Genomic DNA, 12,691 nt, shown 5'->3' on the forward strand with positions numbered 1-12,691 from the left:
CCAACCTTTTTCTTTGAAATTCCAAGGTTCACACAATCCTGGCAGCTCTCAGGATCTTGTTGCGGATCTGAACAGAGTCACAAACTAAAAGAATAGGTCGGGAAATGTTAGATCTACCTGAGGCCGTAGTGGGAAGCCTGTCGACAGGATGCTAAGCGTCCTTTCACTGAGTCCCTGTACATTTAACCAATCATGACCATATTCTGAGAGAAATCTGTGAATTTTCCAAAAAAAAAAGTGGATTTGGGGAAAAAGAGATCAAATTTATACTTTGATCCATCTCCGTTAGAGATAAATTTCATCTACTGCTATAACATTAAATGTATTTTGGCCTAAGATTAAAAATAAAACAAAACCTTACTCTGAAAGAATCACTCAGATTATAAGTTTAAAGTCTATAAAATTAAAAAGGAATTTTAAGCAAACTCTGGATCTAACCAATCTGTAACCATAAGACAAATGTGAGTCCAGACTGCCCAGCTATACTGCATCTACAGGGAGACAGAATGTTCTGGGACTATAAATGGATGTCTTTGTTATCAGATAAGCTGAATTGGAGAAAGAAGCTTTGCTTTTTGGTGAAGGATTTTCTCAATAAAAATGTGTTGCTTTCAGAGAAAATAATTTACCAGGTTCAAACAAATGCACTCAACAAAGTAAGACAAAATTATTCTTAAAATAATCAAGTCCTTTATGCTGTGCAGAGCAGCCATAAAGCATTTTAGTCGGTCTCAAACTCCCTTTAAAAGCAAGAGGACCTGGTGAAACCCACTGAGAGAGGAAGTCTGCAAAAGTACTATATAACCTCAATAGAATGACAAAGAAGATAATGATTAGAAAAAATATTATTATTTTTTTAAATAGAGAACTTGAAACCTGATTCCCATCTTACCTCCCCCAAAAGATACTGATATATTCCAGAGTAAAGATATTGATGATCTATCTACAACCCATGAACGTATTTACAGCTATCTGCTTGTTGCTAAAAGCATTACAGAATTCGGAATTGGGTTGGGACACCAAAAAATGAACTTAGTTTTCACTATATCCTCACTGCCATTCCATGAACCTCTAGTGCAAGACTATGGAGCTCTGGACTATGCCCTTCACTGACATAAAATTGCTGACCTGCAGGCATATTTCAACAGTATAGGTATGGTGAATGCACAAGCTAATCACATTTCAAATATAAATTTCATTTGCAAATTAAGAAAAGAATATGAAAACTGTTAAAGTTAGCTTGAGTCTAGGGATAGCCCCCTGAGGCTGAGCTTTACAGAAAACAAATTTAAAAGGTTACTTCTATTATCATAGATGGTAAAAAGAACAAGTAATAAAACTACAGTTTTGTCCATTTTCACTAAGCCTGATGATATCACATGAAAGGATAGATCTTAGAAATGTAAGGTGACCTTTGTACAATCACAAATTCCAATCTACCTTCATGGTTAATAAACCAAAACCAAAGGTTTGGAAACTCACTCAACGACTCATGACTTAGCATAGGTAAAGCCCAGATCTCCTATTTGAATCCAGTGTTCTTTCCACTATACCAAGATGATCTTATGAGCAGGAATCTTATGAGTGTCTTCCCTGTTGAGTTCCATTAATAGAGCCTCTTGGGTACACACAGTATATCCGAGAAGAAATTTTAGAAGTTCTGGTAAAACTGATGAGTGTAGAACTCTATCCACAGAAGAACCTAATAGGTTGCCACCAGGAAGCTCAATGGCCAGATTTCCACTCCTATTTCAAGGCTGCCTTGCCTATATCTGCTTCAGATAAAGATTTCCTATGGGAAGATGGGTGGGGCATTCAAAATGCTGCTAAAATGAAATGGAAAACCACTGAGGTTTTAAATTTTATCTGCTGATCTGATTAGTGAACGCTGTCTGGAATGGACTTTCATCAGTTGGATGCAACTGCTGGCTTCACTGAGGCATAGCCTGCAAATTCAGTGTTGTGAAAAAGCATTCATTTTTCCACAGCACATGACACTTGGCTTCTGCCCCTGGTGTGTCTATCTTTCTGAGACTGGGATACATATAAATTTGACATTCAAGAACTTTATTGGCAAGTCTTCAAAAACTAATCCCATTCCCTCCTTCAAATTTCCACATATTTCTCTGAACACTTTTTTGAGGTTCATTACTATGTATTTGCCAACTCCTGACTCATCATCTGGCTCCATTCCTTTCAAATGAGTGGCACCCAATAAATATGTATAGAGCATTTTCTAAAATGTATATGCAACAGATGCACAAAGAAAGTGGCCTAGGGAGACAGACATTATTTTCCTTCATTCTGTGACTATCTTCAGGATACTATGTCCTGTAACTCATAAATTCTATTAAAACAGTGGAAAAACTAAGAAGAATTAAGACAAGTAACACTGCCAGATTCCACGCTATTGCAATCAGCATTCTTTTCTTCTCAGTGCAATGATCTCAGTCGGTGTGCAAGGACACACACATTTGAAACATAACTGCCAATCAAGAATAATTATTCACTAATGTAATGATTACTGTTTAACACAACTGCAAAGAGGAGAATTAAACTTTCCCCCCCACTTTTCATGATCTGCATAGGGCGATTTTGGTTAGATATTTCTGAAGAGATCTATGTTCAGATATGACCCCTGTTAAGGCAGGTTTTCAGGCAATGCCTTGATGAAAAAGTAAGACAGTCTCAGGATTTGTCACACTGTTGACAGAAAAACCCTCTGAAACCACAACCAAGGTGTTAGGTTAGTAAGCCAGCAGTTAATGGGTAGAAACAACCCAACGGCTGAGACCACTGGCGGAGGTTATTCAGATTTTAACATAAAAGTTGAATATTTATATTCACCTGAAATTGCAAGCAGCATTTTCCTCCTGGCACCAAAAGTAGTTATTCCCAGCTCCTTCAGATCCTGATCTGTGAGAGTGAGGAATGTCTGAAGATCGATCTGTGGGTAGAAAGGTCAATCTATAACCAATATATTAATTACTTATTTTCTTTCCCACTGTAGGATCAACTTGTTATCACACTTATTTATTAATTATGCTCTGCCTGCTTCCAGAAAAGAAAGGTGGTAGCACAAACCTAAGAAACAAGAATTAAGAAAGGTGGTGAAATGGAAGTGATGATTCTAGCAGAAGACTTAGCTCTGAGCATCCTGGCAACTATAGCAAAAAAGGAAACACAAAGATTGTACCATTTTTGTGAACTGATAAAAGGAAGAGCATTATCTGTTCAGGAAAGAGAAAAATATTTCTTAGGTTGGGATTTTGAATTGGTTAAGTGTATCTTTATCTTTTAAAGAAGAAACTAAATAATAAAACAGATGGCATCTTCCTTTGTGTTCTACACAGGATTGAAAGAATTCCCAGACACAATCAGGTCTACAGTTCATTTGGCTCAACCCAGCAAACTATCACTGAAACGGACACAAAAGAAGTATCTGCAGGAACTATAAAACTGTACTCTCTGGCATCAGGAACAAACTATGAAGGGAAACTGCCCAAGGATTCGCCATCCTTCCTTTAAAGATAGTGTGGAAGGGCCGGGCACGGTGGCTCAAGCCTGTAATCCCAGCACTTTGGGAGGCTGAGGTGGGCGAAAAAGATAGCGTGGTAGTGTGGAAGAAGAGAAAGACAATGGATTCTGAGGCCAAAGAGACTTGGGTCCAGATCCTGACTCTGCCATTACTAGCTGTGGGCACAGAGGGTTGACAATACTGTATCCTGAAGAACTGTTGTAAGCATTCACTATAATATAGATATAAAACACTGGGCTTACCAAGGAACATAACTGGCAGTTATGGTTAGTAATAATGCATGTTGATATATCATCTGTGAAAGTTGCTAAATGAATCTTCAACATGCTTACAATAAATTAAATCTCATGAAGTTACTTATAGGGGATTCTTGTTAAGTCACATCTGAGTATTAGAAAATATCCTACATTGAAAAGAAGCAGATTACCAAATTTCAACACACCATAAACAGGTAAAACTTTTCATTAAATGATATTGAGGATAATTTAAATTGTCCTGTTTTGATTTGGAAGGTAAATCCAGATCTTAAAACACCTTAGGCCATCATTTATCACAGTTCTAAAGATGTTTTCAGAAATTCTATAATGGAGATTTTTCAGCTCAAGTGTTCCCCAACTTTCTCTTAAAGGACCAGACTGTAAATATTTTAGGCTTTGTGGGCCATAATGTACTGTTACAGTTACTTATTTTGCTGTTATAGCTGGAAGGAAGCCATAGACAATATGTAAACAAATGAATGTGGCTGTGTTTCAGTAAAACTTTATTTACAAAATCAGGCAGTGGGCTTGCAGACCACGGTTTGCTGATCCCTGCTGTAGTTAATAAAATATTAAATTAAGTTCCTTTGCCTTTATATTTTCATGTTTTTTTCCTGCTTAGAGTAACTGGAATAAGAAATTCCTACGATTTCTATGCTTATTCAAATAGGAAACACAGATGAAAACAAACCCAGAAAATCACTGAATTAACATTCAATCTCTTGCTTTTTGACCTTCTGTGCCTGGACACATTAAAACACTTCTGTTTCCAGCTACCCTCATCTAGCCAGCAAGACAAAATAAAGAGATATATTATTTAATGCATTGATTATGAAAGGCTTTTTCAGCTTAGAAAATTCTTGGTTAGATGAATGCTAACTCAGATGTAGGGGAAACAGAAAAAAACCCAATACCCTAAAATTTAATACACATGACAATTGCTCTTTCAGTGTAAAAAACAAAAATGTTCAGCATTTAAACTTAATAATTTATTGGACCATGGCAAGTACATTGAATTTATGATACAAAGTGCCTAGTAAAAACCATAGATTCTTTATTAACTGACACATGCCTAGAAATTACTAAATCAGATGTTCTCTAACATAAAATTAAGCCAACTAGCATCGAACATGGACCATGTCTTGATTTGAAAAAGACACAAATGTCTAGAACCATTTTAATTTTCTGACACTTTGAGTTAGCTGTGCCCCAGTAGTATGAGAGCACTGTTAGGAAGAATCATGCCTGGGGCCTCTTTTCTTTATGCCAGTACATAATAGGATATGGCTAATCAGTTTGATCAAAATCCATGGTCGCGACTGTTCAGTAGACATCTCAGTTCTGTCTCAGTTCAGGTAAAATCCAAACAGTAAGTTAATGAATAAATGAACATGTTGAAAAAAACATATATTATGTGAGAACAGACCTCAGTATGACCAGGATGAGTCAAAAACAGCCAGAGATATTTCAGATGCTGTTATTTACTTATAAGTGCCACAAATAAAGACAACAACAGATTCAAAATGAAATCATGTTAAATACAGACTTGTTGCTGACCTTAAGGGAGCTGTGACTACAAAAATTCCTATGAATCTATACATCAATTGGGTTTTATTGCTAAAACTGTTAGACAGCTATTGTACATTTTTCTGCAAGTATGATTTTCTCTGTTTCTGCTATCCTGTGTTTACTAGCTGCACTAAATAAGAAATGAGATGACATTTTTCTTAGTAACAAGAACAAGCTATGAGACTTGAATAAATGCTCAGTGAAAGCATACTTATAGGTCAATAAGTGATTTCATTCTAGAAGTCATCATACACACAATCAAAACAAAGATACTTGGGAAAACAAATAATGACTGACCTCTTGTTGCTGGAAGACATCTGTGTATTTGCCCAGGCCCAGTTTGCTGAAGAGCTCAGGGAGGTCAGAGCCTTTGAAAGAGCTATTTAGGTTACAGCCATTGCTTCCTGTCAGCGAGGAAATGCAGTCCATGTAATTGCTACTGCTGAGATAGTGTTCCGCTGAAAGGCAAAGGAGAGACAGGCTTGAAGTGTAAATGCCCAGAGAGAACATGGTTTAATTAAAAGTTTTAATCACCTAAATATTTCAACTTTCATTGTTCAGCTGAACAGAGCAGTAGCTGTAGAAATACAGCAATCCTTTACTGAAATATTGGTTTTTCCTTAAGGAAATGCTGGTTACTGCTTTCAGGGAGGCTCTTGCCATTTAAAAGGTTACACTTGGGAGGCAGAAATTCAGCAACAGTGCCTCTGTAGTTAATAATCATTCATCATACTCTCCCTGAGCAATCAGAAGCATTTGTTGTTTATAATTGATTTGATGTGAATTAAATGAGGAGCTGGAAAAAGGATCCCTGGGACAAAATAAAGGTATGGAAAGTTATTATTGCAAGTCCAGGTTCCGTTGGATGGCAGGGTGGCTCTCTGTATCTACACCTGGGCTTTCCTTGGGTCAAAGGAATTGTATGATATTGCAACACATAAACGCTGCTCCCTAGAAAAATATAATTTGGTAGCAAGGTCACAAAACAGCATACTTCCAAAATTAAGAGTAATGTATGAAGTGATAGGAATGATGCTGTGGTTCCTGGATTTAATTTAGGACAAAAATAAATCTGTCTCTGCGGAAAACTTTTAAGACAGCAATGCTGAACTTTGCCTTGGTTCTGCAACTGACTTGGTGGGCAAAGGTTTCAACAAACTGTCTGTGGCTCTCAGACCCAGTACAAGCAAGCGCTGGTGATGGACCATTGAACCAAGCTAAGTAAGTCACACACACACACACACACACACACACACACACACACACACACACCCCGCCTTGGAAATTTTAGCAGAGTACAGGCATTCTACCTCCCAGACCAATAATCAGCTCTTGCCTGTGTGGGAAATCTGTCTTCTTACACCAAGGATGTGGCTTCAGGAGAGGACCCCAAAGAGGTGAGGGAGGACGACACTGACCAAAGCCAATCAGACCCATCTAGTCTACTCTGGGGATCCGTGCATCTGCCAAGTCTAGGAATCTTGTTCTGTATGGTTTTGGGTGTCATTGATCACTTTCTCCAGTTGTTTTCATCTCCCAGTTGAGATGTCCTTTATGATTCCCAAGCGGAAGGCATTTCCTGATAAGGTTTCTTTTTCTCTTAAAGATAGCTGTTTATCTCTTGGGGTGAATGTGTAGAGAAAGGACTCAAAACCAAACCTCAAGATACTGAGTCCTGGGACACTCCACCATTTAAAGGTGAAGCAGAGGCCCCAAAGTCATAAAAACAGTTTGAGGAGGAGTGACTATTGAGGTACTGGGTCAAAGGTGACACAAAGCCACAAAGTGGACTGCGATAAGGAAATTGGGGTGAGTGACCACAGGATGTGGGACGTGACAACATGAAAGTGGCTAAAAGGCTGCCCATATAATTTATGGTCCAAATGATACATTAATTTTTTTTTTTTTTTTGAACGTAAAAGAGTTACTGAGAATTATGCTGCAGCAAATGGTATAAACAGGGACGCCCAGGGAAAACAGAAGCATTGGTGATCTTGACAAAGGTGTTAAGAGAAATTATCTAAAACTGTGCTGTTCAATACAGTAGCCATTGGCCACACATGGCTACGGAGCACCTGCAATGAGGTAATGGGAATGAAAATGCTCTGTCAGTACACAATACACTGCAGATTTTAAAGATTTTCTACAACCTAAGGAAGAATATAAGCTATTTCAAATAATTTTTATATTGATCACATATTTAAAAGGAATCTTACATGTTGGGTTAAATAAAATATATAATTAAAATGTTTAAAAACAAATGTTTGAAAATAAAATGTTCATAGTGATAAATGTTCAAAATAGCCTATAACTTACTTTTACTTAAATTTTTTTTTTTTTTTGGTCTTAACTACTTGTAGTTTCTATAGTCTCTCCTAAACTCCTTATACCCTAAAAAAGGTGACAAAACCCAAGTAACTGTGCTTCATGAATCTTTCCTTTATATTAATGTATCCTCCATCTTAATCCTGAACTTCAACTGAGTAGTACAGTTAATTTAATTATCCAATGTTAAATGAAGGGAAAGGAGATAAAGATAGAAAAAAAGAAGCACCAAATGAACATATCTTGGGCTAGAGACTGGACATCATTTACACCCCTCTATCTGTGCCTGGCACCAGCCTGACTCTCAGCTTGATCATACTGTCAGTGGTGGGGTATCCAGCCAGTAACTAATGGGGAGTCTCCAGGCTACTACTGACAGTGCATTTAGGAATGAAATAGTTGACCATGCTTTCTTATTTAGACTAGGCCAACAACCTGATTACTCCTTTCAAATCTGAGACTCCTGGCAACACAGCTGACATGACTGATAGTAATGTTAACAACTGACTGTTACTGAGTGTCTACCATGCTCATCTAGATTGCCTTGCTTCAAGGAGTCTTCAAATATTCTGCATGTTTCAGGATTCCAAATGTGTCAAAAACCCTGAAAATAGGCACTGGGGCTTATCTTGTGATGACAATATCAGCCTTCATCTGTTTATATAGCCCAGAAGTATGGGTGCTGTTGTAGATAAAACAATGGGCTCATGCTGAGTCTCAGCCAGATTTGCTAAAAGTCAGAACCCCCATGCTATAAGTTAATTTTTTTCCTGTTTATGCTAATTCAGCAACATCTTGTCTATTTACAAAATCAAACCTTGCTGTTCATCTTTAGTAGCCACCTGCTGGATAGTCTTTCTTCAGCGGTCTAAGATGCTAATTCAATCACATTTTTCTCAACCATTTTTTTTTTTTTTGAGACAGGGTCTTGCTCTGTCACCCAGGCTGTAGTGCAGTGGCTCAATTACAGCTCACTGCAGCCTCAAACTCCTGGGCTCAAGTGATCCTCCCACCTCAGTCTCCCACATAGCTAAGACTACAGGTGCATGCATACCACGGCACCCAGGTTTTTTTTTTTTTCAATAGAGATGAAATCTCACTGTGTTGCCCAGACTGTTCTCAAACCCCTGGGCTCAAGCTATCATCTCACCTTCACCTCCCAAAGTGCTGGGATTACAGGCAAGAGCTGCCATGCCTGGCCTCAACCACTTTCTTATGTCCTTGTCTTTCTGTCACCACCCAGATGCATGTGTGTACATTACCCATTGATGCATTNAAATGTTCAAAATAGCCTATAACTTACTTTTACTTAAATTTTTTTTTTTTTTGGTCTTAACTACTTGTAGTTTCTATAGTCTCTCCTAAACTCCTTATACCCTAAAAAAGGTGACAAAACCCAAGTAACTGTGCTTCATGAATCTTTCCTTTATATTAATGTATCCTCCATCTTAATCCTGAACTTCAACTGAGTAGTACAGTTAATTTAATTATCCAATGTTAAATGAAGGGAAAGGAGATAAAGATAGAAAAAAAGAAGCACCAAATGAACATATCTTGGGCTAGAGACTGGACATCATTTACACCCCTCTATCTGTGCCTGGCACCAGCCTGACTCTCAGCTTGATCATACTGTCAGTGGTGGGGTATCCAGCCAGTAACTAATGGGGAGTCTCCAGGCTACTACTGACAGTGCATTTAGGAATGAAATAGTTGACCATGCTTTCTTATTTAGACTAGGCCAACAACCTGATTACTCCTTTCAAATCTGAGACTCCTGGCAACACAGCTGACATGACTGATAGTAATGTTAACAACTGACTGTTACTGAGTGTCTACCATGCTCATCTAGATTGCCTTGCTTCAAGGAGTCTTCAAATATTCTGCATGTTTCAGGATTCCAAATGTGTCAAAACCCTGAAAATAGGCACTGGGGCTTATCTTGTGATGACAATATCAGCCTTCATCTGTTTATATAGCCCAGAAGTATGGGTGCTGTTGTAGATAAAACAATGGGCTCATGCTGAGTCTCAGCCAGATTTGCTAAAAGTCAGAACCCCATGCTATAAGTTAATTTTTTTCCTGTTTATGCTAATTCAGCAACATCTTGTCTATTTACAAAATCAAACCTTGCTGTTCATCTTTAGTAGCCACCTGCTGGATAGTCTTTCTTCAGCGGTCTAAGATGCTAATTCAATCACATTTTCTCAACCATTTTTTTTTTTTTGAGACAGGGTCTTGCTCTGTCACCCAGGCTGTAGTGCAGTGGCTCAATTACAGCTCACTGCAGCCTCAAACTCCTGGGCTCAAGTGATCCTCCCACCTCANTCTGCCTTGTATCACAAAAGTAAGAGAAATGGTGATGTGGCAAAGCTGGCTTCTCAAAATGCTAACAGAGCCTGAGGTTGGAAGGGGAGCTGTCATTTCCCCTGTGTTACCCTCCCCTAAACAAACAAGGATACAATCTCTCTAACAAATTAGATACCTGGAATAATTTATCTTTTAAATTCTCCACAATAAAACAAAATAATTTAAAATTTGCACTGAACTTGCATGTATTCATCCTTTTATTTATTTTATCACTATATTATAGACACCCTACTTGGTATTACCTAGAGTATTAAAGTCAAGATTCTCTGATTTTCAAAGTATTATGTTCATTAGGTAATTCCAAGAGAATCCTTTACTGTTCACTTCAATAAACTTACTTAATTCAATCTTGCAATGGCATAAAGACAGGTCACTACGCTCTCCTTTAAAAATTTCTTTCTTTAGGGCATCCTGACACCCCAGGCCCCAGGTTTTCCACCTACCTCACTGTGTGTCCTTTGGAGGATCTTCCTATTTCACATTCTAAAATGTCAGATTACCCTGTACCTGGTCCTAGGATCTCTTCCCTTCCCTCTGTGTACTTTCTTGTTAAGTAATCTTAAGTCCTTTCAAAAAGTAATGACAATAGTGACTCCTAAATTTCTAACTCCAGATTTGACTTCTCTGTTGAAATTTAGAATCATAGGCCAGGTGCGGTAGCTCACACCTGTAATCCCAGCACTGTGGGAGGCCAAGGTGGGTGAATCACCTGAGGTCAGGAGCTCAAGACCAGCCTGGCCAACATGGTAAAACCCCATCTCTCCTAAAAATACAAAAATTAGCTAGGTGTGGTGGTGCATGCCTGTAATCCCAGCTACTTAGGAGGCTGAGGAAGGAGAATTGCTTGAACCCAGAAAGCAGAGGTTGCAGTGAGCCGAGATCATGCCACTGCACTTCAGCCTGGGCAACAGAGTAAGACTCTGTCTCAAAAAAAAAAAAAAAAAAAGAAAGAAAGAAATTTAGAATTATAGAGGTGCCAGTCTGACCCTGCCATTTTCCTGCCTGATAGGCATCTTAAATTCAGTGTGCTCGAAACCAAGTTGTTGTTATCTATCCCCATCAGCTACCCTCAAACTTATTCTTTCAGAATTCCTATATCCCAACTAGTGACTCTATTACTTACCCAGCTGCTGTAGCCAAAAGTCATCCTTGGTTCCTCCTTTCCTCAACACAGTCAATCCCTCAGCAAGTTTATCAGTGTCATCTCTAAACATAGCCCAAGTCTGCCCACTTCTATACACCTCCACAATATCCCAACTGCCTCCTTAAGGGCCATTTTAATTCTACTCTTGCTGCTTATCCCCCTATAATCCATTTTCCATAAAGCAACAAGGCTGATTTCTTAAAATGCAAATTAAAACAAATATGCCTCTGTGTAAAGTCCTGTGACGTATTTCCACTGTGCCTTACCATAAACTGACAGGCTCCATAATCCAGCCTCTGCCTCTCTCCAATCTCTTCTCTGATGCTGATGCTCCCCCACCCTACCCACCTCAGCTTCAGGAACTCATTGGCTGGTTCTGACTCTGGGAGGTTGTGCCAGCTGTTCTCTTGCCCCACTACTCTTTCCCCAGATCTTCATGGCCTTTTCTTGGCATCTAGGTTTTAGCTTGAATGTCACTTGCTCATAAGGTCTGCTTTATTATTACCCAATCCTAAGCGGTTCTGTTTCGTATGTAACAGAGACTCTTGTTACCTACTGCCTTCTAGTTTGTGTTTCCTTCTACCCACAAGAAAGCTCCATCTGCGAAGGCAAGAACCTTGTATTCAAGCACAGTATTACCAGTGTATAAAATTGTGTCTGGAACACATTAGGTGCTTAGTATTTGTGGAATTATTGAATTAATCTCAAAGACTCCCTTCCCTACAACTATGGGATACCTTTGCTAACTTCTGGGAATGGGTATAGGGAAATGAAGCTTTCTGAGACCAAAAACTGGCATTTCCAATGAAAGTAACTTTATTATTTGTACATCTTTGATAAAGTATCTTTAATATTTCTACTCCTAGATTTGTAAGATTTAAAATAATCGGACAACCTCGTTACTATCAGTGCTAGAGAAGTTGAAAACCATCTTTGATTCTCAATGCAGGTTTTTATTTGCTCCGAGAATATGTGACTATTACTCATGCTTTTAAGAGATGGGTGGCAAAAAGGAAAAGAAAATCCCAAATCTCTTTGTAGCTGTATTGATGTGACACAGTTACTGCAGGTCAAAGCGGCCTTTTGTTTGACTTTTGGTATCCCAATATAAGGGGACAGAGTCATATTTTAGAATCTTGGAGAAAATAAAAAAAGCTTGAAAGCGCCTGCTTCTTATCTAAGGGATCTTTCTGAAATCGATTAATTTCTCAAAGCTGCCCTAAAACTGGAAAAAATTGTTCAAGCTGAGCTTCTCAATAATATCGAATACAGAGTTTGAAGTATCAGATTCTTGCCTCAAGTGAAGTTGCTACAGCAGGAAACACTTGGTCCCTGGCACACTGAGTGAGCAGCCCTCACCCATCAGGACCTATTGGTCAAACATGCTTGCTCTTTTTACAGATCGGCATTCTCCTTGTTCATTTGGCTTTATTTTTCTTTTGAAAAAGGAAAAAGTAAGAAAAAGGAAGGTGTTTTTAGCTACTCTCCAAC

General features: G+C 38.5%; 1 protein-coding gene across 1 annotated transcript in view; it reads right to left on the reverse strand.

Annotated features, from left to right (window-relative positions):
- BICC1 (BicC family RNA binding protein 1) overlaps positions 1-12,691 on the reverse strand; it is a 328,432-nt gene that overhangs the window by 6,149 nt on the left and 309,592 nt on the right. Inside the window, exons 19-20 of the mRNA XM_017889898.1 lie at positions 5,662-5,877; positions 2,848-2,947 (exon numbers count right to left, since the gene is read on the reverse strand). Coding sequence (XP_017745387.1) covers positions 2,848-2,947; positions 5,662-5,877 — 316 coding nt within the window. The remainder of the gene's footprint in view (positions 1-2,847; positions 2,948-5,661; positions 5,878-12,691) is intronic.

The sequence above is a fragment of the Rhinopithecus bieti genome, unplaced genomic scaffold (assembly GCF_001698545.2).
Source record: "Rhinopithecus bieti isolate Rb0 unplaced genomic scaffold, ASM169854v2 scaffold_18620, whole genome shotgun sequence".
Taxonomy (NCBI): Eukaryota; Metazoa; Chordata; class Mammalia; order Primates; family Cercopithecidae; genus Rhinopithecus; species Rhinopithecus bieti.